The sequence below is a fragment of the Myotis nattereri genome, assembly GCF_964212035.1.
Source record: "Myotis nattereri genome assembly, chromosome: X".
NCBI classification, from domain to species: Eukaryota; Metazoa; Chordata; class Mammalia; order Chiroptera; family Vespertilionidae; genus Myotis; species Myotis nattereri.
Window position 1 is genome coordinate 82,559,504 of NC_138078.1, and position 24,932 is coordinate 82,584,435.

At 35.4% G+C, this 24,932-nt stretch overlaps 1 protein-coding gene across 1 annotated transcript in view; it reads left to right on the plus strand.

Moving 5' to 3' along the window:
- Nucleotides 1-24,932, plus strand: part of PCDH11X (protocadherin 11 X-linked) — a 972,549-nt gene that overhangs the window by 779,668 nt on the left and 167,949 nt on the right. Inside the window, exon 7 of the mRNA XM_081115087.1 lies at nucleotides 20,452-20,475. Within this exon, the coding sequence (XP_080971213.1) occupies nucleotides 20,452-20,475 (24 nt within the window). The remainder of the gene's footprint in view (nucleotides 1-20,451; nucleotides 20,476-24,932) is intronic.

A 24,932-nucleotide genomic window follows, 5' to 3' on the forward strand; every position in this document is an offset into this window, starting at 1 on the left:
CCAAGTAACTTTCTTGATTGCTCAGCCAATGTAAACTAATGAAATGACTTCATTTTCTTGCTATGTGATAAACATTTCATTTGTACTTCCATATCCCACATAAGTGAAGTATAGAGAAGTGGTAACAAATATTGCCATGAGTAAAAAATTCCAGCCGAAACCGGTTTGGCTTAGTGGATAGAGCGTCAGCCTGTGGACTGAAAGGTCCCAGGTTCGATTCCGGTCAAGGGCGTGTACCTGGGTTGCGGGCACATCCCCAGTAGGAGATGTGCAGGAGGCAGCTGATCAATGTTTCTCTCTCATCGATGTTTCTAACTCTCTATCTCTCTCCCTTCCTCTCTGTAAAAAAAATCAATAAAATATATTAAAAAAATTCTAAATGTCATCTTAATCAACATTACTTTATGAAAATATAAGAAGGTGAATTATTGGCTAAGTTGTTTGAATTGTAATTATGTATTGACTTTGCAAAGCACATTGTTAGGAGAGGCTACATACCAAGTAAGCAATGTAATGGTGGACATTTGAAAACTCAGTCACTTGCTCAGTCAGTGTGTCTCAATAGTTGAGCACCAACCTATGAACCAGGCGGTCACTGTTCAATTCCTAGTCAGGGGACAATCCTGAGCTGCGGGTTTGATACCCAGTGTGGGGCATGCAGTAGGCAGCCAATCAATGCTTCTCTCTCATCATTGATGTTTCTCTCTCTCTCCTTATTCCTTGCTCTCTGAAATCAATTTTAAAAAATTAAAACTGAGTCACTTATCTTTCTACTCTGTACTCAAATTTAGACACTTTAAATATATTGTCAAATTCAACAGCAATAAAAATAGAACACATCCCAAATACTTAGTCAACAGAATCATTTTTTATATTCTATGATACTACATATGCATCTTTTAGACATTTCTTTATCTAATAAATTATTTTTGAATAATTATTTCTACTGAGACAATCTGTTGTTTATATATCCTTTGAAAAACAAGGAATTTCTTCCATTTGAAATCATGTTTATGTGCATTCTTTTTAAAAAAATATGTTTTTATTGATTTTTAGAGAGAGAGGAAGGGTGAAGGATAGAGAGATAGAAACATTGATGAGAGACAAGCATCATCCATCAGTTGCCTCCTGCATGCCCCCTAATGGGGAGCAAGCCTGCAATCCAAGCATGTGTCCTGACTAGGAACTGAACCCGCTGAGCCACACCAGCTGGGCTAAAATGTGTATATTCTTAAGGGTAATGCTTGTAAAGTGATTGCAAGCACCTGCAAATCAGGTGAAATTTGTATGTACTCCAGTTTTTTGAACCTTGTAATATTAGCAACATTTTCAATCATAAACTTTCCCACTGCAATATATACGGAGAAGGATAGGGTGAGAGATACTAGCTGTTTGATTAGATTTTAAATTTTAAAGTACTAAATATTGTTTCAGTGAGTCCATATTCTATGATCTCTTTCTTTACTTACATAGAAGTGATTGGAATCAATAACCTGTAGGAAAATGCCACCTTACCTTAAAAAATGGTCATTTTAAAGTGATGCTTCTCTGTGTCTGGATCTGTTTTTGTTCATCAGTTTATGTTGTTCATTATAATCCTCAAATGAGTGAGATCATATGATATTTATCTTTCTCTGACTGACTCAATGCACTTTGCTGTACAACTGGAACTGGTGTGGAATGATATTGAATGTAAACTGTGGCTGGAAAAAAAATGAAGTGATTCACTGAAGTTAAACCATTTACTGGTAGACAGTATACCAATGACAGAATGACAAAACTGCTCTAAAATGCTAAATGGAGGTCGGTACATTAACATGTCTTCCACTGGATTGAATTTTTTTTTAAATATAAGCATCAGGTGGTCTGAGACCATATTATTTTTCACCAAAGAATTCTCAATACATATTAACGCATGAAACATAAATATTTTTTTGGTTCAATGGATGTCAGAGATTCTTTACTTGGTATTTCAGATTTGGGAATTCTGTCCAAAAAAGTAATGGCATAAATTTTCATTTCTTCTTTCAAGATTAAAAATCATAAAGGATGTAGAGTTCCAGAGCTCTTATTGGTGGAGGACTCATGATTTGGCAAATCAAGTTAGTGATACAGAAAACTGTTTATTATAACAGAAATAGCTTCGACAAAAGTCGGACAAAAAGGCCATATAGAAAATTTGCCTAAAAAGGATGAGAAATAGGCTTGATATGGACACACACTAAATAATTAAGTTTTGGGGGTTTTTTTGTTTATTTTATTTTATTTTATTTTATTTATTTATTTTTTTATTGCTTAAAGTATTACAAAGGGTATTACATATGTGTCCATTTTTTTCCCCCTGCCCTTGACAGTCTCCTAGTTTTTGCTCTTTTTCACTGAGCTGGAAGGAATGTCACAGGGTAATTTTGACATATTGGCACTCAAGGGTGCCATTCATTCAACAAATATTTATCAAGTGCTCATTTGTGCCAGACACTATTTTGGCTTATTATTTTTTATTTATTTTTATTCTTTTACTAGTGACCCAGTGCACAAAAATCGTGCATCGGGGAGGGTGTGTTCCTCAGCCTGGCCTGCACCCTCTCCAATTTGAGACCCCTCGAAAAATGTCTTGCCAGTTTACAGGGATTGGGCCTAAACTAGCAGTCGGACATTCCTCTCATAATCCTGGACTGCTGGCTCCTAAACGCTCACCTGCCTGCCTGCCTGCCTGATTGCCTCTAACCACTCTGCCTGCAGGCCTGCTTGCCCCCAAAAGCCCCCCTGCCAGCCTGATCACCCCAAACTGCCCCCCTTGCTGGCCTGCTCGCCCCTACCTCCCATCCCCACTGGCCTGCTCATCCCTAAGTGTCCCCCTGCTGGCCTTCTCACTCCAAACTGTCCCCCCTCTGTCCTGATCACCTCCAACTGACCCCCACTGATGGCCTGCTTGCCCCCAACGGCCCCACCCCCCACCAGCCAGATTACCCACAACTGCCCTCCCCTCTTAGCCTCTAACCACCTCTACCTTGGCCCTGCCACCATGGCTTTGTCCTGAAGAACACCTGGAAGGTCTCCTGGAAGGTCTCCCAGTCTAATTAGCATATTACTCTTTTATTAGTATTTGTCTGTAAATATGGTTATGATTGCAGATATGAGTAGGACCAGGTAAAATTTTATAGAATGGGCCTTTTATTACAGATGGTTTGCCATGTATGCATTTTTTCTAAAGAAGTAAAAATTACTTTAAAAAATGTTTCAGGAAGGCTTTGAGAAATTTACAGTATTTGCTTTTCTTCCAAGAAAGTTGTCACTTTTATGCCAGAGTGAGAATTATTTGTATCCTTTGTATGTCAGCATTGGGCCACTGTGACTGGGGGGCACTTAGCTTGACTTGAGAGTAATTATCTTGCTCACTGGCTGGGAGGGAGGGTGTGTGGCAGAGGAGATAAATACTGGGTTCTGGATTATTCATAGATTGCTGACTTTCTGGATTGATTGCTGCAGTCCCTCCCTAAACCGATCGTGCACCGGTGGGGTCCCTCAGCCTGGGATTGTGCCCTCTCGCAATCCAGGACCCCTTGGGGATGTCAGAGAGCCAGTTTCAGCTTGATGATCCTGCAGGCCACTTCCCTTGGCTGGGCGCCAGATGCAGGGCTCATGGCTGGCAAGTGCTGCTGTGGCAGTGTGAGCCTCTCCTCATTGGGACTGATTTGGTGTGAGCCCACGGCTGGCACAGTGGGGCCAGGATGAGCGGGAGCAGCAGGTAGGAGCTATAGGTGGCATTGGACTGCGCGTTTCTGCCCGATCCCTGCCGGCCACCCAGAGGAACTCCAACCATGCACAAATTTGTGCACTGGGCCTCTAGTTTACTTATAAATTATTATATGCTTCTTCATGTATTGTATATTTTCCCCCGGATTATAAATTGTTTGAAGATAGTTTTACCTATGTAAAGGATTTGTTTTGACAGACTTTTTTTTTTTTGACAAGAAGTCACACATACTTTTTAATGTTTTTACGTTTAGTGGCTCCGTGCTTTCTTATTAGTATAACTGTTACATTCTCTTATGACTCCTAAATCCTTGACTCACCTTATATAATTCATTGTGAATTATATCTCCTTTCTAACATATCTCATTTAAATTATTTGAACTAAAGACAAAGTGATAAGTGGGAATGTGTATACATCCCTGAAAGTGCCCATTTTTCAAAATGACAGTGTTTTTTTTAAATAGATCTTCAGTTTATTGATATTTGCATAATGTGGTTTAATGTTCAAAAATGTATGACTATCTTTTCATTGTTTTTATGTTATTCAATTATATATAGGAAATAATAAAAGTTTAACAAAAATGCCGGTTTGGCTCAGTGGATAGAGCGTCGGCCTGTGGACTGAAGGGTCCCAGGTTCGATTTCGGTCAAGGGCATGTACCTGGGTTGCGGGCACATCCCCAGTGGGAGATGTGCAGGAGGCACCTGATCTATGTTTCTCTTTCATAGATGTTTCTGACTATCTCTCTCCCTTTCTCTCTGTAAAGAATCAATAAAATATATTTTTTTTAAAAAAAGTTTAACAAAAATAATTATATATTAATGCATATTTAGTTCAAACTTATATATTAACTAGAGGCCTGATGCACAAAATTCGTGCAAGAGTAGGCCTTCCTTCCCCCGGCTGCCAGCACCAGCTTCCCTTCAGCACCTGGGATCCGGGCTTCCCTCTTCCAGTCACTGGCAGGCACCAGGAACCTGGGCTTGCTTTCCCCAGGCTGCCTACAGGCACCTGGGACCGGCTGGCTTCCCTCAGCCCTGGCTTCATCAGGAAGGATGTCTGGAATGATGTCTGGAAGTCATCTGGTCTAATTAGCATATTACATTTTTATTATTATAGATTGTTTAACTTAATCAGCCTATGTGGATAATCTATATTCAAAACAAAGAAATATCTTCCAGTAGAAACAAAACACAGTTTTAAGGTTTTATTTAAATCACATTATTATTTAGCATATGAATATCTTTCTCTTGACACCTGAAATTCTGGAATAATATTTTAAATTTTAAGGAACATATGAAAATAACTGATGCTCATTTTTTTGAAAAATACATTGTAGTTTGGGTATTTAACTTAATTATAAAATATTTCTTTAATTTTTACAAATAAAAGTACATGTAGAACTTGAAATTAATTCTATGTGAAAAAATATTTTAAAAAGTTAGAATCACTTTTGGAATTTTTTTCAGTAAATTTACTATATAAAATGAGTGAACATTGTTAACTTTTCTGTATGATACAGTACATATGTAAAAACAGAATAAGAAAGTATTGCTATTTTAGGGATCATGGGGTCAAGGGACCTGCCTAGAACATTGAAATTTCCCTTTCATGTATACCTTTGTTTTGTAAAGTTTCATCTAAGCACAATGAGCATTAGAGGACTAGACAAGAGTAGCATAGATTTTAAATAAATGCCTTGGTTGGTCATGGTTTAAATTTTCTTAGGCTGAATTTCCTTCAGATTTTTAGCAATTCTAATATGCATATTTTACCTAATCAGTGTACCAATTCCCCATCCTGGTTAGCAGAAACATTATAATTTTATGTTTAAAGAAACTTAGCTAAGGAAAGAAGAAATTAATACTTAGGAAATCAAGTGAATATGAAATCAAATTTATACTGTATGAAATATTTATATATCCTTCTTTATTATGCAAAAATATATCTTAAGCAATATTCTTTCTCTTAATGATATGCTGTCCTTTTACAAATATAAAAAATGTTATATTCATACTAGAGGCCCGGTGCATGAAATTTGTGCACTGACTGGGGGCGGGGAATGGTGTCCCTCAAACCAGCCTGCACCCTCTACAATCTGGAACCCCTTGGGGGATGTCCAAATGCTAGCTCCCAACCGCTCACCTGCCTGCCTCCCTGCCTACCTGATTGCCCCTAACTGTTTCTGCTGCCAGCCTGAGTACGCCCTAACCACTCCCCTGCCAGCCTGATCGCTCCCAACTGCCCTCCCCTGCCATCCCAATTGCCCCCTACTGCTCTCATCTGCTGGCCTGGTTGCACCTAACTGCCCTCCCTGCAAGCCTGGTCCCCCCCAAGTGATCTCCCCTGCCAGCGTGGTCGCCCCCAACTGCCCTCCCCTGCCAGCCTGATCGCCCCTAACTTGCCCTCCCCTGCTGGCCTGATCACCCATAACTGCCCTCCCCTGTCAGCCATCTGTGGTGGCATCTTATGACCATATGGGGATGGCCATCTTGTGCAAATTAGCGTATCACCTCTTTATTATATAGGATTTTTATTATCCAAAGAGCCATTATCTTGAATCTTTGTCTTCTAATTATAAAATGTAAATGATTTCTAAGGCAGATAGCATTTGATTTATTAACAAAATCTTTTTAACATGTCTTGTGCAGTCAGTTAATCTGTCAGAGTGATAAGTCCTTCATACTTCTCCTCTTCCTGTGCATATAAACTTTCAATTTATTCAGTTTGAAATAGCTTGTTTCTACCTTTCATTCCATCTTTTTGTTTGTGTCACGGTCTTTTATGCTTTGTTCTTTGCTGACATAAAATATTTATCAACATATCATCTAAGATGATTGGTTCTCTACAGTAGATAACCAATTTTTATTCATGTGGAAAATGTCTCTTCCTGTTTATTGCTAAAATCTATTTCCAGATTTCCATATGTCAGTTTATCCATTAATATTTGAAATATAAAATGAAATAATAATATGAACAGCAATTACACATGGATATTGCCATTAAAAACTCATTTTTAAAATAATTTAGGAAAAAAGTCATACTTTTTTGATGTCAGGTAAACACGGATATGAACTTCAACTCATTTTTTTAATTGTCCTAATTGAAAAAGACATCTTCTAATACATTTTCCTTTTATAAATTTTCTTCAATATAATGTCCCAAATTGTTGAAACAATAAAAATAGCCTGAGACTATTTGTTTTAGAAATGGCTTAATGTGTCAATGTTAATTTATTTCTCCATATATTAAAATAAAACAAGTAATTAACCAACTAGGTTCAAGAATAAAAATTGATGCCAAAGCTTGTGTTTATACCCTGTCAAAAAAGACCCATTAATATATGTGAGAGCCCAGCCAGTGTGGCTTAGTGTTTTAGCCTTTACCTATGACAATTTGATTCCCTGTCAGGTCACATTTCTGGGTTGTGGACTTGACCTCCATTGTGGGGTGTGCAGAGGGCAGCCAATCAATGATTCTCTCTCATTGATGTTTTGATTTCTCTCTCCTTTGCCATTCCTCTATGAAATCAATAAAATATATTAATATATATATATATATATATATGAGAAACAATATATGATTGGCAATAATAAAGTACTACTTAGCAATGATTCAACTGGTATTAATTCACTGTGATTTTTACAAAAAATTACAATCTCAGTAGGCTCTAACATAGCATGTGAGAGGATGAAAACATACATAAAGAGAATCATCAAGTCAGATGGCACTTCCAACACCATACTTTTTCTTCTAATCATTTTGTCTGTTTAAATATATGATATGCAAATAATAAGATATGCATAATAAAATAATCAATTTATTTGAAAATTTTAAGTAGTCAGTTCAGATATCTCTCTAAATTGATGCATTGGGGAAAACACATTCTCAATAAATAGTTTACTATGTGTCTCAATTTTTAGAAAAATTTAAAGTAAAATTAACAAAACATTGCTTTGAAGAACTATGCAATATTTATGACAGTTAAATATATGATTTTGAAATTAGTTAATATTTGTTATGGATTTTTAAAAATCATGCTTTAATGTATAAATATCTATCAACCTCTGCCCAAAATAGAATTTTAGCAGATAATTTTCAAATTGTAGCCATGTGATCTATTTTCTTTATGGTTTTCTGTCACATATACTATATGTAATAGAAAAATACATAATATTTTTGTAATATATGTTTGTAACACAAATATAGATATACATATTATAAATAAAATCATTTCTCCCATGAAATCTTATTGTCTCCAAACTATACCAGAAGCAGTGGGCAGAACATAATATTTTTAGAAAACTATGTTACTACACGAAGACTAATACTCTGCGAAATTTATAAAATTGAATTTTACTAATGAAATAATAACTTCAAATATTTTAGTAAAAGCCATTTTCTGACATCATGTCCACTTATACAGAGATTTTAACCACTATTTTCTTTATACAGAGTTTTAAAATTTGTTATAGAGCAAACAAGTTGGTGAAAATGTGAGGAAAAGGTTTCAAATCCTATCTAATAATAGACAAACATGGTAATTGACCATACCTTCACTACGCCTCCCATTGGCTAATCAGCGTGATATGCAAATTAACTGCCAACAAAGATGGCGGCTAATTTGCATACTGCAGGCAGGGAGGGACAGCGTCATACCGCCTGCCCCGCCGCCATCTGGGCCTGCTATTTGTGACCCAGGGTGTTGGGGCGGGATATCGCCATCCCGTCTGCTCTGCCGCCATCCGGGTCTGCTATCTGTGACCCAGGGCTACGGGAATCCCATGTGTTATCTGACCCAGGGCGATCAGGCGGGGCAGCAGCGATCAGCCCGCCCCCTGGTGTACTGTGTGCGACCCTCCCAGGGTGTCCCATGTGCAAAACGACCCGGGGCGGTGCCCCAACCCCCAGATCGGCCCTGGCATGTGTGTGACCCGGGGAGGTGGGGCAGGCACTGAGGGATCGGGCTTGCCATCTGCCACCTGAGGAGCGGGCTAAGCCAGCAGGTGGTTATCTCCTGAGGGGTCCCAGACTGTGAGAGGGCACAAGTGGGGCTGAGGGACACCCCCCAACCCCCCCTCCCCCACCATTGTACAAATTTTTGTGCACCGGGCCTCTAGTCTATATAATAAAAGGCTAATATGCAAATAGACTGAATAGTGGAACAACTGAACAACCAGTCACTGTGATGTGCACTGACAACCAGGGGGCGCATGCGGAACATGGATAGCATTAGCCACAGTGGGATGGTGGAGCAAGTGAGCATGGGTGCCAGACCAAGGCACGGTGCTAGTCACTGTCACTGGGGCGAGCCTCTGGTGGTTACTGAAAATTCTTAGCTCCTGCATGCAACAGTCCTGCCTGGTACTCACACCCGCTGTTGGTGCTGGAGCTGCTGCTCACACCTACTGCCAGCACCTGACGCTGGCCTCAATCATTCAGCACTGTCAGACGGCAGGTGTGATGGGGGCTGGTGTCGTCAGCACGTGAGAGCGGGGCTGCCAGCAGACAGGGAACAAGGGGCCATGGAAGAAGGACCAGGCAGGGGAGCAGAGGATGGCCCAAGACCTGCCCCTCTGCTCACCGCAGTCTCACGGCCCACAATTCCTTTTAAGGTACATAAATTCGTTCACTGGGTCTCTAGTTTTACTATAAAAAGTAAATTCTTTGTATTTATTCATTTATTTATTTAAATGTATTTTATTGATTTTTTTACAGAGAGGAAGGGAGAGGGAAAGAGAGTTAGAAACATCGATGAGAGAAAAACATCGATCAGCTGCCTCCTGCACACTCCCCACTGGGGATGTGCCCACAACCAAGGTACATGCCCTTGACCGGAATCAAACCTGGGACCCTTCAGTCCCCAGGCCGATGCTCTATCCACTGAGCCAAACCAGTCAGGGCAAAAGTAACTTCTTTTTAAAGGAAAGCTTTATTTTATCACAGAACATGCCTCTAGATCAGCCGTGGGCAAACTACGGCCTGCGGGCTGGATCCGGCCCATTTGAAATGAATAAAACTATTGAAAAAAAAGACCGTACCCTTTTATTTAATGATGTTTACTTTGAATTTATATTAGTTCACACAAACACTCCATCCATGCTTTTGTTCCAGCCCTCTGGTCCAGTTTAACAACCCATTGTGGCCCTCGAGTCAAAAAGTTTGCCCACCCCTGCTCTAGATATAATTGAGTTTCATCTCTTGTATTTTTCTATGTACACAACTCATATAGGTTCATTGACAAGTTAGCCAAAGCTTCTAAACTTGGATAAACTGATTAAAAGAAAGTCATAATAAATTTCATAAGGAAGAGATTAAAAAATTAAATCCTTTTCTAGTATACAGATTGCACACTATATAACTTGCCTGCATTAAAACAAGCAAGAAAACAGGCTTTAAAATCAATTTCTTTATGCACAGAAAAAGACCAGAGATACCATTTAGTCTTATTTTAAAATTATCTTAATTTAGTCTGAATATTGAACAATAAAAAGTGTGAAATGTTTGAGAGCTGCAATTGTTTCAAGCATTTTGGATAGCTGAGCAGCAGATTTCAGAAATATTGATTTCTTAGTATTTTCCTTGCCCAACTGAAAAAAAAAAAAATGGATCCAGCTCCTCAAGCTTTCACTTTTGGAATTTCTCACGACCATTTAAATTTGTATATTATCAACATTCTTTCATGTACCTCTTAAAGTAGTGGAACAAGGACCTTGGTAGAAACTTTCAATGGACTGTGATACCAATTCCCACCTCTGCTTTAATGAAAACTTCAGTCCTTCATGCTCTAATTTTCTTATTGATTGGTTGATTATTCCCCATTGCCCTCCCCCCACCCCAACTCATGCCCTCACCTCACTGGTGTCTGTGTCCATTGGTTAGGCCAGTGATGGCGAACCTATGACACGCGTGTCAGAGGTGACACACGAACTCATTTTTTTGGTTGATTTTTCTTTCTTAAATGGCATTTAAATATGTAAAATAAATATTAAAAATATAAATCTTTGTTTTACTATGGTTGCAAATATCAAAAACTTTCTATATGTGACACGGCACCAGAGTTAAGTTAGGGTTTTTCAAAATGCTGACACACCGAGCTCAAAAGGTTCGCCATCACTGGGTTAGGCTTATATGCATGCATACAAGTCCTTTGGTTGATCTCTTCCCCTTACCCCCATCCTTCCCTACCTTCCCTCTGAGGTTTGATGGTCTGATCGATGCTTCTGTCTCTGGATCTGTTTTTGTTCATCAGTTTATGTTGTTCATTTTATGCCACAAATGAGTGAGATCATGTGATATTTATCTTTCTCTGACTGACTTATTTCACTTAGCATAATGCTCTCCAGTTCCTCCATGAGGTTACAAATGGTAAGAATTCCTTCCTTTTTTACCGCAACATAGTATTCTATTGTGTAGATGTACCACAGTTTTCTAATCCACTGGTCTGCTGATGGGCATTTAGGCTGTTTCCAAATCTGAGCTATGGTAAATTGTGCTGCTATGAACATAGGGGTGCATATATCCTTTCTGATTGGTGTTTCTAGTTTCTTGGGATATATTCCTAGAAGAGGAATCCACAGGCAGCAAAATCTCAGATATATGCCGAAACAATATCTTCACAGATACAGCTCCTAGGGCCATGGAAACTAATGAGAAAATAAACAAATGGGACAACATCAAAATAAAAGCCTCTGTACAGCAAAATAAACCATCAACAAAACAATAAGAAAGCCTGCTCCAATTTTCTTGAGCTCCTTTTTAGGAGTCTGCATAATTCTAAAAAGAAGAATCTCCTCTCTTAAATAACTAACCTAACCTGAGGTTTTGAAATGAACATTTGTGCTGTTTGGAAGAGTTTTCCAATGTGATTAATGAAGCCAAATTATTTGGAGAAAAGCAGATGACAAAATAATGTGTCCGTATGATTTTTTTTTTTCTCTAGGGTATCCAGTCTTGTATATCTCAGATTTTTTCTTCTCTTAATTGTAACTGTCAAAAGAAATTATACTGATAGGGCAGATTCTCTCCATATGGTTTTTAACCATTTAAAACATTAAAGTCAGATTTCGAGATGAGACTTTTTGCCTTAATTCTTTTGGGAAAATGAGGAATTGCATTCTATTTCTCTTTAGGACAAACATAAACTACAGATTACTAATTTTTTTTATTTATTTTATTTTTTTTTTATTGATTTTTTACAGAGAGGGAGAGAGATAGAGAGTTAGAAACATCGATGAGAGAGAAACATCGATCAGCTGCCTCCTGCACATCCCCCACTGGGGATGTGCCCGCAACCCAGGTACATGCCCTTGACCAGAATCGAACCTGGGACCTTTCAGTCCGCAGGCTGATGCTCTATCCACTGAGCCAAACCGGTTCCGGCTCAGATTACTAATTTTAGTTGGCATTGTCATGTCTTGGGTTTGTCAAACCAACATTTTACTTCTTTAAGTATCATCTTGATCTTCTCTTGTCAATTGCTGTGTACATGAGGAGTAAAATTACATATAATATTCATCTAAATTTTAATTCCCCCCAAAAATATGTTTTAAAAAGCACTGATCTTTTGATAATTCCCTACAATAAATTTTGCCTTGGGCAAAAATGCTTGCATATACATATTGTTGCCATCTCTTGAAATTGCCAGTTGATAGTAGTATTTCATAGTGTATGAGTTCTTCGATAGAGAAAACATGAATTCTAATTCTACTTCTAAGTAGTTGTATAGATATTAGACAAGTAATTTCATTTACTATTTAAATTTGACATATAACATTGTGCAAGTTTAAGGTGTACAATGTGTTGATTTAATACATTCATATATTAAAATATGATTGCCACTGTAGCTTTAACTGCCACCTCTATCACATCACATAATTGTAATTTATTTTCCAGGAGAGATCTAGTCTCCTAGAAATTCTAAAGTATATAATAAAATACAATATACTCACCACACTGTACCTTAGGTCTCCAGAATTTATTCATCTTCTAGCTTCAAGTTTCTACCCTTTAAGCCATTTCGTTCTCTTGATCCCATTCACACACACACACACACACACACACACTAAGGATGCTGAGTCAGATTGCTGTTATGGTGACGAGGCTCTCCCATGAAGTTGCAAGGAAAGAATTCCAAGGACCCACTCAAGGGACTGTGATGTAGAAAGGTGGTTTGTTGGTGATGGTTGCCCCTGCTCCCGGACTTCCAGTGTCCCATTTCCCTCAAAAAAAAAAAAAGTCCAACCCTGTCTTCAGTAGGTCCACAGTAAAAAACAGTGTTTAGAATTTCTGATTCATAGTCCATGCAGTCTGCAGGCTCCAGGTGGCCACTGACCAGGGGTGGGCAAACTTTTTGACTCGAGGGCCACAATGGGTTCTTAAACTGGACCGGAGGGCCGGAACAAAAGCATGGATGGAGTGTTTGTGTGAACTAATATAAATTCAAAGTAAACATCATTACATAAAAGGGTACGGTCTTTTTTTTTTTTTTTTTTTTTTTTAGTTTTATTCATTTCAAATGGGCCAGATCCGGCCTGCAGGCCGTAGTTTGCCCACGGCTGCACCAGTTTAAGAACCCATTGTGGCCCTCGAGTCAAAAAGTTTGCCCACCCCTGCACTAGACCCACAGGGTCACGTGTTCCCAGGTGGTAGAGAACTGGAGAACAATCAGTGTGGAGTGAGTGGCGAGGGAGAGAGAGAGAGAGAGAGAGAGAGAGAGAGAGAGAGAGAGAGAGAGAGAAAGAGAAAGTTTTGTTCTCTTGGCATTATGTATTCTCAGGCTTAGGAGAAGCCAGAAGCTTGTTCAAAATAATATTTTGCAGGCTTGCATTAGGGGTCCACATCCCACTCAATCTTTTCCCCAGATTAGACTGGCAGGTCTCTATGGTCCAACACTTCTCCCTGCACCATTTTGACTTTATTGTGCATGTCTTTTCCTTCCCCTATTGCCCCTCCAGGGCACACACAATCTGAACCAGAGGGGGGAAGGAAGGGGTGACAATGCTGCCTGCCCTTTTTCAGGGTTTGAAGCTGTAGCTTCCTGGTGAAACAGACTCAGTGTTCAAACTCTCCTTTGCTTCCTTTTCTTTATTAATAAGTAGCTAACTATGGTAATAAGATGGCTTTCTAAGGACTCTGGTCCTTGGCCTGTGAACTTGTTTTATTTTAGATAAAATATAAGTTGTACCTCTTTGCTCTTTAAGGTGCTAGGACACTATCAATTTGAAAAAAAGAAGGTGTTTGAAAGTACTGTTATAGTGGTACCAAAGGTACCCCCCAAATAAAAGCTTAGAAAATGTAACCAATAGATTATAGATTACAAAGATTTTGGGATGAATAGGAAAAATTAGTTAATTTCAGAAATTTAAAAAGTCAAACAACTCGGGCTATAAAGAAGAAGGAGCCATTTGATATGGTACAGCAAGAGTTTGGTCAACCAGTATTCCATTGATGTGGAAAATGGTAATTACATATTTAATTAAAATGTATAATTCTTCTTTCTAAGACTTTGATGACTTCCATAATAAAGCCAACACCATGACTTTAGTTGTTATCAATTTTGAAATGAATATTTGTTTGATCTATTAGTAAATTAACTTTTATAAAAACTCAGGACCCAGAGAGATTTGGATAGAAAGTTTAATATACAGGGATGAGAAATTTATTTAATGTTTGCAACATTGCTTTTAATGTAAATAAAAATATTACATTAATCATCTTGCAGACTTTGTATTTGTAAACTTAACCTTTCACACAATTTGAACAGAAAATTTGATTTGCTCTTCTCTATTTTGTGGTTTAGACTCCATGCAATCTACATAAGTACATTGATGCCACAGCTTATTAGTTTTGTAATCAGCTGGAGATGCACTGGGGTGATTTGAATTCAACATCAAGAAGAATTGAATATGTTGGAACATCTTGTAGAATGCTTTAAAATTAGCATTATTCAAAGAAAATTAGGTACTGGTCTATTAATTTAGCATTATGATATTCACTTACATTGTTGTGTGTTTTTTCATACTGACTGTGGAATGTTCCGTGATTTTCAGTACCAAACCTTGTGGGGCTCACATGAGGAAATAATTAAGGAACTTGTTCACAAAAGTTAGCCTATAATAACTTAGAACTGTTAAGTTTCAGGTAAATTTAAACTTGATTTAGCAGATTTTTCTCTGGAAGCAAAATAAATATTGCAATGTACTTAGTTAAGGAGACAGAGATAATGTATTGAATAAATATCTAAATATTTATTTAATACTTATATAAAAAATTATCCTTCAATTGACTCTAGTGGCAAAGATATCTGATGATTTCCCAATGAATGTCCTTAAAATTATTTTAATTTTATTTACCTACAAAAATTATTACCTTTTAAAATTTCATTAAAGTAGCTTTATGATGTGACTCTAAAATTATGCATAATAAAATAAGTACAACTGTTACTACTCTACTGAAATAAATGGCAGTTATAGATTGATGCATGATACTGCATTAACAAGTATTTTAATACTATCAATTTTGTAGTGAGCTCTTTTTACCTTTAAGCTATACAAACATTATCTATTTATTTGTAATTATGTTTTTCACATTAGGCAGAGTTCTCTGATGTGCATGGGTGCTTAAATATTTGTGCTAGGGTTATAAATAAAATATTAAAATATGTTCATATACAATAATGCAGCCTGTTTTGGTAGTGTTCTAATGATACAATTTAGCAATTTTATGTGGCTTAAGAGTAAATAGGAGCTACATCTATAATAATAAAAGCATAATATGCAAATCCACCTAAAGGCCCAACAGTGGAATAACCCTCTGGAGGACCTTCCGGACAACCTTCCAGATGAAGCCAGAGTTGTGAGGGCCTAGGTAGCTGGGGCTGCCAGGGCCTACCTTTGCATGAATTTTGTACATTGGGACTCTAATTTTTATTATAAAGCATGTTTCCTTAATTTAAACTCTGTAATACAAGATTCCCATTACTTCCTATTATTTTAATTTACTAATTAAAATATTTTGGGGGCTATATATTCAGAAAATAATATTAAAAACTCAGTTATAATTCAAACTAAGCACATACAGAAACTTAAATTTTAATATTATTATTGCACTAGTAGCCCAGTGCACGAAATTTGTGCACATTAAAAGGGAATTAATTGCCCTACCCAGTTTGGCACAGTGGATAGAGCATCGGCCTGTGGACTGAAGGGTCCCAGGTTCAATTCTGGTCAAGGGCATGTACCTTGGTTGTGGGCACATCCCCAGTGGAGAGTGTGCAGGAGGCAGCTGATCGATGCTTCTCTCTCATCGATGTTCCTAACTCTCTATTCCGCTCCCTTCCTCTCTGTAAAAAATCAATAACATATATATATTTTTTAAAAGGGAATCAATTAGCAGAAATATTTAAATATTGCTATTTGCCCTTTCTCTATAATAGAAGTGTGAGAGATGAAAGGAAATTAGTAAAATGTATATGAATATAATATATAAATTTATTAATAAATAAACAGTAACAAAAGGTTATAACAACAACAGAGGCATGATATAAAAACGACAAAAACAGGATATAAAAACGACAGTGATGCAAACAATGACTGATAAAGTGATTAAACTTATTCTAATATCTCCCTATAAACCACATTAAGAGTGAAAACACTTTCAGAGTGCTTGACTAATTTCCCTTGTGATGAAGTACTTAGAACTTTAATTGTAACGTTACCTACTCTTCAAACTCGAGAGAAAGCAACATATAACTGATCATGTGCAAAAACGGGTTCAGGTAGGAATATGCCTACTTTGTCTAGAGTTTGTCCTTGTGATTTATTTTTATTTATTTATTTATTTTTAAAATATATTTTATTGATTTTTTACAGAGAGGAAGGGAGAGGGATAGAGAATTAGAAACATTGATGAGAGAGAAACATCAATCAGCTGCCTCCTGCACACCCCCCTACTGGGGATGTGCCCGTAACCAAGGTATATGCCCTTGACCGGAATTGAACCTAGGACTCTTGAGCCTGCAGGTTGATGCTCCATCCACTGAGCCAAACCGGTTAGGGCTGTCCTTGTGATTTATTAACATTCATCACAAATGCTGGCATCACGGGAAACGATCGTCGAATCAATTTAAATGGGAGGCCAGTGTCAGATGGGGACAAATTAATTCTTGGAATCAGAACAACCTCTCCCTCTGCAGATCCTGTTAATACGTCAGCTTTGATAATGTTAGGTCCTAATCTTTTGATAATAAATCTGGTACCATTACAAAGACCCCACTTACTATTGAAATTTCTCAATAGCATGATGATTGCACCCACTTTCAATTTTAATTTATGACACAACATTCCCGAAGGAGTAATACTATTAAGAAATTCTATGGGAAAATTTTCCTTTTAGCATCATCTGTGGAATCAATGGAATCATCACTCAAATATGTGTGAAAATCTCCATGGAGTATATCCAAATTTTCTTCATTTAATTTTTGAACATGCTTATTTTTTGGACAAAGAATTGCACGCTTAGATATATTTTTAATATTTTCTATAGCAGTGGTTCTCAAACTTGGCTACACATTAGAATCACCTGGGAATCCTTTTAAAATCCTGATTCCTGGGCCTCATTCTCTGGAAATTGTTTCTTTGTTATGGATTGGGGCCACAACATTAGTAACAAAGAAACAGAATTAAATCTTTATTGTGGGGAGCCGCTACAATGTTTTGGACAGGTTTAAGCCTTGGACTGATGAGAGGGCATAGTCCTCTCATTGCCACGTGCAAGTCCCAGCTTGGAGGGCAGGGCTCTCCCAGCACAATTATGGCCAACAGCTGCAGTTGTAAGCTTGAACCTATGGTCCAAACACATGTCCCCATGTGCCTGAGTGATGTAGGCTTGATAGAGTTCAGGTGCATGTAGTTGAGTAGGATTGAAACCCAGGAGTATGTTGTAAATATCTTGGTCACGCCCTTACTTTGCCTTGTAGCATCTGCTATAAAATAAAGGCATGGCTGTGGGCGTGGTCGCTATCTCTCAGAGAAGCAGTGTCCCACCAAGACCCGGCTTTCATTCTCTTGTCTGTCTTTTCTAAGCCTTTCAGCCACCCTCATTCAGGTTCACCCCTGGCCGTGCTGGCGCACGACACACTTTAGAAAGATCTGCCTCCATGCTCTGAGGGTGGGTTCCTGCCTCAAACCCGGCCCTTATAGGAAACAGCTCAGGGAAACAGCTTGGGGAGGGTGCAGCCATTTCCAAGACAACCCCTGCAGGACTGACTTCCTTCCACTTGGTTGCAGTGGTTCTTCTGGACGTGATGAACACCACCCATGGTTTTTATATAAGTAGATTAATGCAAGTAAAAATATCTGAACAATTATTTTGTTTTAGTTTTTTAATTAATAAATTTTCAGAATACTTAATAACCTGAAAACAATTTTCTCAGTGGAAACATATTTAACTTGTGAGCTGTATTCATTCTGTGTATTAGTAAAATTACATTTTCAGTTACACATTGATGATATACATAGTCATTCATAACATAACATTTGGTTGTATTAATAAATTTCACTTCTGTCATAGTGATTCAAAGCAACTGTAATATTTCAAAGGACTAGGACTGTGCTCACCTTCATCTTGCAAAAATCCTGAACAGTGTAAATGCTTTAACAATATCAAATAATAAATCTTTAAACTTTAAGAAGCAGCTTGAAATTTAAGTATACATTTGGAGATGGACTTTATGAAAAATACTTTGTAACTATAATGGATGTATTTATTAATTTCTGTGCCAGCATATATTATTACCTTACAGGGCAGAAAAGGTTCCTCATTTTTTTTTCTTTTTACCATGTTTCACATGATGAATTTAAATGCCTCTTACAGTCATTCTTGAAAATTTTATACAGAATCTGTTTATTATCCTGAATTTTAATGAAAAAATGATCAATATTTGACTTTAGAGGATTATAAACTAATTTTCATTTTTTAATTTGGGAGCTAAAAATCCCCTGGGATGTTTTTTTAAAGGTGTTCTTTTTATCAGGTTTATTGTTGTCATGTCACTTGTTTTGTTTCTTTTATTTGTACCTCTTTACCATTAGAAATAAGTCTAGATCCATCACATTCAATTTTTTCCTAACCTTTTCAGTTATCAAATTAGAAAGGATTTGATAGCTAAGGTCTAGACTACAATGAAATTGCAGTCTTCAAAATGAAAGCAAGCACTTCATTGTTTCTCTGCATAAAGCAGCCTTTTTTTCACTCAAGTATGTTTGAAAACTCTACATTTAAAGATTACACGAGTTGGTTATTTATTACAATAGTAAATTAGAATTTTTGTGTGTATGCATGTGCTCACAGTAGTTATTGAAATAGAATGATTATTTAGGGGTGGGAGTTGTGAAATTTATTTAGATGATCAATCCTACCTGAAGTGACTTGTGAAAGCACTGTTTTGATACTTCCTTGTATATTACCATTAAATTACATTGCTTATAGAAGGTGTCCCCTCAAAATATATACATACTTTAACAGCTGTTAGTTCAATTTTGAAAATGAAATGTATTTGAATAAATGCTTCCTTTATAATTATTCAAAGTGTGTGTATACAGTTTTTGAGCAACCCTATAGATAAAACACTTTATGATGAAACATAAATGTATGGTATGTGTCAACAACACTTAAAATATTTTACAATGCTCTCTCACTCATCCTCAGCATTGCATAGGAACATTACTTTCACCTTCACTTTTCTATCTCTGACCTATTCATTCTCTCTAAACATTTAATATGTCTTTAATTACATAGTATTTTAATTTTATTCAAAAACATTTTAACACAAGTTCACAATGTTTATTTTTAAAGTTTTTATCCATATATATATATATATATATATATATATATATATATATATATATATATTGCTGGCCTTATATTTTACAAAGAATAAATCTGAGAGGCTTTTGGCCAGATCAGCACATTTTGAAGTTTTTATAAACATATAATTGTTTTGTTTAAAAATAGAGTTTTGTTATTGGTCCGAGGTCAAGTATAATCTCAGTGTTTTGAAAGAAGTCACTTAATGCGATGCCTAAACTTATTTTTGTGGAAAATAATGATAATAATCTCCAATTTCCCATATTCTAATTGTAAAAATAAATGAAACTGTAGTTGTGAAAATAGCTATATTATAGAAAAAGTATCTAAACCAAGATAAGAATTCTTCTTTTGGGCCATCTCATGTTAGTCTGTTGATTATTTTATTTTTTTCCCATTACTTTTTTCCACATCAGATTTGCAGAAAGAGAAACCTAAGTAAAAAATATTCCTCCTCTAATACCACATTTCTTGTAGGAGGTTCCACGAGAGAAACTGAAATTTCAATGTACGGCTATACTTTGCTAACCTAGAAAATGAAGCTAAAAATCTGCCAAGTTTTTGCAAAATGCAACAATACAGTAGCTTTAGGTTAAGGACCAATCATTGCTTCCCAAGAAGCCAGCATATAGCATAGGCTTTTTCTGATTTTAGAAAAAAATATCACAGCAAGCAGATTTCCTGGGCTATTGGTTTTCTAACTAATCTATCTCAGCCATTACATTCTTTGCAAAATGAAGTTGAAAATACATTGAAATATATTATAATTTACATTTGTTTACTTATATTAATATAATGTGTTTAACTTTATTAAACTCTCTTTTTAGCTTTCATTCCTGGACTAAAGAAAGGTATAGTAGAAATCACCACAAACCATAACCATGGTGCATGTTTCATTTTAAAGTGTATTGTGTTTCTGTTCATTTTAAGAACTTTTGGCCGTTTCACTTCTCATAAAACATGTTAATTTCAACTGTTTGCTTCAAACACATTTTATTATGTTTAAATGAACTGATATCTAAAAAAATATTTAGTTGGTTATGTATCTTATATATTTCAATGCTTTTCCAAAGTTATGTGTAATTAATATTTATAAAGCAAAATTATCATGACACTATAGTCAGCCATTTTCTTATTTACAGTGGTTACTTTCAAATTATCTACAGATTTAATTATTCATTTTTCCTCTGACACAGTAAGCATATTCAGCATTTTGTCTGAGGAGACATTAAAGATATAATCTACTTTTATATATTTTTACCCAAATTCTATCTGTAAATTGTACATGCTGTATACATGCCTAACAAAATGACCCAAGTTTATATTCTTTGTGAATTTATAAATAATATGCATTTTCTTTGCCAAATTATAAAGTATATATTACCTGTGAATATATACTAAATTATGGTTGATAGAAAATAAGTTTATTTAAATATGATGTTTAAACAGTTAAAACGTATATAATTTTATTGTGCTGATAAAGTTGGAAAAATGATGCAGGATATTTTGTATATTTGCACTCATTGTGAATTATGTACCCATTTATTTATCATTTACTTTATATTTGGGGATGGATCTGTCATATTGTTCCATTGCTATTTTTATTTTGCTTCATATACTTATTTTGAATGTAATTTATAGTCCATTAATATTTTGACCAAGTAGAAGTAGTACTCAAAGAATAAAATCTTCCTGAAATTAATCATAAAAATCTAAATTATTATGTAAAGAACCTCACTTTCAATCTTTTATTTTGACACCTCATCAATACTAACAGCATGCTTTATTATTTTGGTATTTTAAATGTTTGTAAAATGTTGTTTGGGTCTTTTATATTATGTTGGAGTAGCTCTATTGAGATCTTATATAATTAGTTCTAATATCCATTGTAAATTTTTGACTGTCACCTAACTAATGGAATTTCAAGCTAAATATCTTATTCTCCTTGAAAGTTTTGAGTATTCAATGTTTATATGGGTAACTCAGGTGGAAGGGAATACATTGCATATGTTTTTCTTTTTGTCCTTTCCCTTCTCATCAGTTTTTAGGTGCCCCCTGATAGATACTGCTCAGGAACTATAGCTATTTCAAGTCATGGGGATGTGGTTGTAGCTGTAATACAAAGTCTAGGTGTTTTGATCATAACTATTCACAGGAATAGTGGAAAGAGCATTTAAATTTGTGTCAGGACATATTGAATTCTAATGACAGTTCTCCACCTGACGAGATGTATACACTTGGCCAAGTCATGTTACTCTGATTCTCCATTTTCCCTCCTCATTTAAAAAATTGTAGTAACCATATTTATGTTTAAGACTCACAAAGAAATCGTGCTGCTGAAATGTAAAAATATAACAATAACAAACAAAAATCCAACAACAGTTGTTGAGTGTGTACTATGTTCTAAATACTTTCCCTAATAATATACAAGTTTCTATTTTTATACTTACAACACTTTTATTTGGAGGTTTTATTATTTTCTCCATTTTTTCAGATATGGAAACTGAAGCAAATAAAGATTAAACAATATAGGGATTCATTTGACCATTTCTAAAGCACTATACCTGTGTAAGCATTAATATTACTTAGATTTTGAACCTTATTCAGTACACCAATGAGTAATGATCATTACAATTAAAACCACACTTTAAATTTTACTCTAATTTACTTAGTATATTCATAACATAGTTGGGCTTTGACTTGAGGCTGCACTGAAACACCATAATAACTTTTATGATTATAGTTTATGATAAATTTCATACCATATTTTATATAACCACTTTCCATTATCAATTCATTTCAGTAGACTTGCTATTATTTATCTCAAATAATATAATGTCTTAGGCATATTTCATATTATTAAATGTTAGTACATAAGAGAAAAAAAGCCTTCTGTGACCCTAATCATAAATTTATGAAACAAAGATTATTTCATTCATTTAAGCTTTTTAATTGAAGGCTAACTGATTACTTGGAATGACATTATTTTCTTTAGTATAAGAAAGGAGGTTCTTTCTTTTATAATAAATTAGTTATGTAAATGCAAGTTCTTAGTAGTAAGAGAATTGCCTCTACTTCAAGGGATGCTTTAGTGATCCCCAGAGAAGAAACTGCAAGTACAGGGTGGAACAAAAGTAAGTTTACAATTGTTCGTATGGAAACTAATACAATAATTAATATATAATAATATAAAAATGAACTCTGTTTCATGTATTCACAAATGTAAACTTACTTTTGCCCCACCCTGCATATACTTATCAATTATTTTGTACCTCCTCCTAAGGAAAATATTCATTAATAAACATTTATAAAGTAAAAACTTTCATTGAATTTGTTTGCAAATGTTCTTTCCTTCTTTTGGAACATGTTTTAGAATAAGAGTGAGAGTTTCAGCTATTGCATTTTCTATTGTAATTGAGGTCTAGGATTTGAGCATTAGAATGTTAACCTGTGTGTCTCTCAGCTGTCATTTGTCTGTTGTCCTTAGCAAAGCTCAATTACCCAAGCTGATTTTTGTCATATTCTTATAGTGTTTTATTAGACAACCCTTAATCTTCTGGCCCTCAGATAACTCTCAAAGATCTGTTCTTGAACTAGGTTTTAGTATTTACTGTTTCTATTCAAAGGCCAGCTGTAATCTACGAGTTCATTACTTTAGAATTGAATTGTTGAATTTTGATTAAGGCAAAACTGTTGAGGGCTGAGAATGTGGAGGGAAAGCAAGTTGAGTTGGAAGATTTTAGGAGAGACTGGCAAAACAAATTATCTCCCAGTCAAATGAGTCTCTTTACCTATCTTCATTTGACTACTTAGTTAATAGGAATTTGTGAACATAAAACATAATTAATCCTTATGCATGATATTTATGAAGTTTTTCATACATCGATTAATAAGAAAATGAATGCTTTATCTCAAAGTATTTTTCCCATGGTCAGGAGTTAATGAAAATGCATGAGTAAGTTTTCAAATGACAGATTTATAGCACAGATCATAATATTAATCTCTTTATGTTAATTTAATGTCACTAAGTTCCCTGACCACAGAACTGAATCAACATGCAGTTTTGTTTTAGACTATTAATAGTAGACTCTAAAATGTCATAGAACAATATTTGTGAAAAAATTTAAGTCTTTTGAATCATTTGGATATTTTAACAGCTAAAAATTCCTTCTTTAGATAACACAACATAAGTTCATTCCACCATATTCATTATATATCATACATTGATACATGAAGCTAGAAAAAAAATATGCTTTGTTATGAAACTGTATGCTTTTTAATGTTATTTTCATAATTTAAAGAAAGGAACAAATGTGATATTATTTATCACAGAAAAGTAGACTAGGTTGAAAATTAGTATCTTTTTTAGGCTATAGAGTCTTATTAAAGTTAGAAAATGAGTGTGGTACTATAGTTGTCATTCTGATAAAAACTTTGCATAGTTTTGAAACAGAATGCAATCTATTAATAGAAAATGCATTCTTTAAACTGTATGTTCTGGGTTTATACTGTTTGTCTTTTTAAAATCCATGTAGGTTAAATACATGTCTTTGCTAAGTGACATATTAGCTGCTTCTTGACAAAACACACCTCAAACTTCAGCCATAAACATTGAGAAGTTTCTAAATACTCATTTCTGCTACAGCTAATTAGAATAGTAATCTTCATTTCATAAAGCATAATTTTAATATGTGTCACTTTTCTCCAGATTGTCTGAAGTTGATTCTATTTGACAAGGAAAAAGATAAAATATTAAATTTTGTTACTTATAGTTGCAGATGTCACATCAAAAGTTAGTTCTATTATGAGGGGGAGATTTTTGGTTGAAATATACTTTACAAATAGGAATTTTTTTTTCTAGAATACACACAAAAATCAATTATTGAAAAGGCAACTTTTTTGTTAGGTAAAATGTTAATCTAAGAATATAGCCCAGGAGTCTTGAATTTCAAGTGGTTTATTATCATTGATTTTGATCTGCACTGTCAAAGGAAAATATAATAAGATACATATTTATAATTTTAAATTGTATAATTGGTACATATTTTAAAAAGTAAAAACAAACAGGTGAAATTAATTTTGGTTATATATTTATTTAACCCAATATAACCAAAATATAATTATTCCTCCATGTAATCAATATAAAAAATATTAATGAGATATTTTACATTTCTTTCTATAGCAAGACTTGCAATTGGTATGCATTTTACACATATAGCACTTCTTAAGCTCAACTAGCCTCATTTCAAGTGTTCAATAGCTATGTGTAGGTAGTGGCTAATATATCAGCACAGCTTTAGATCCTTCT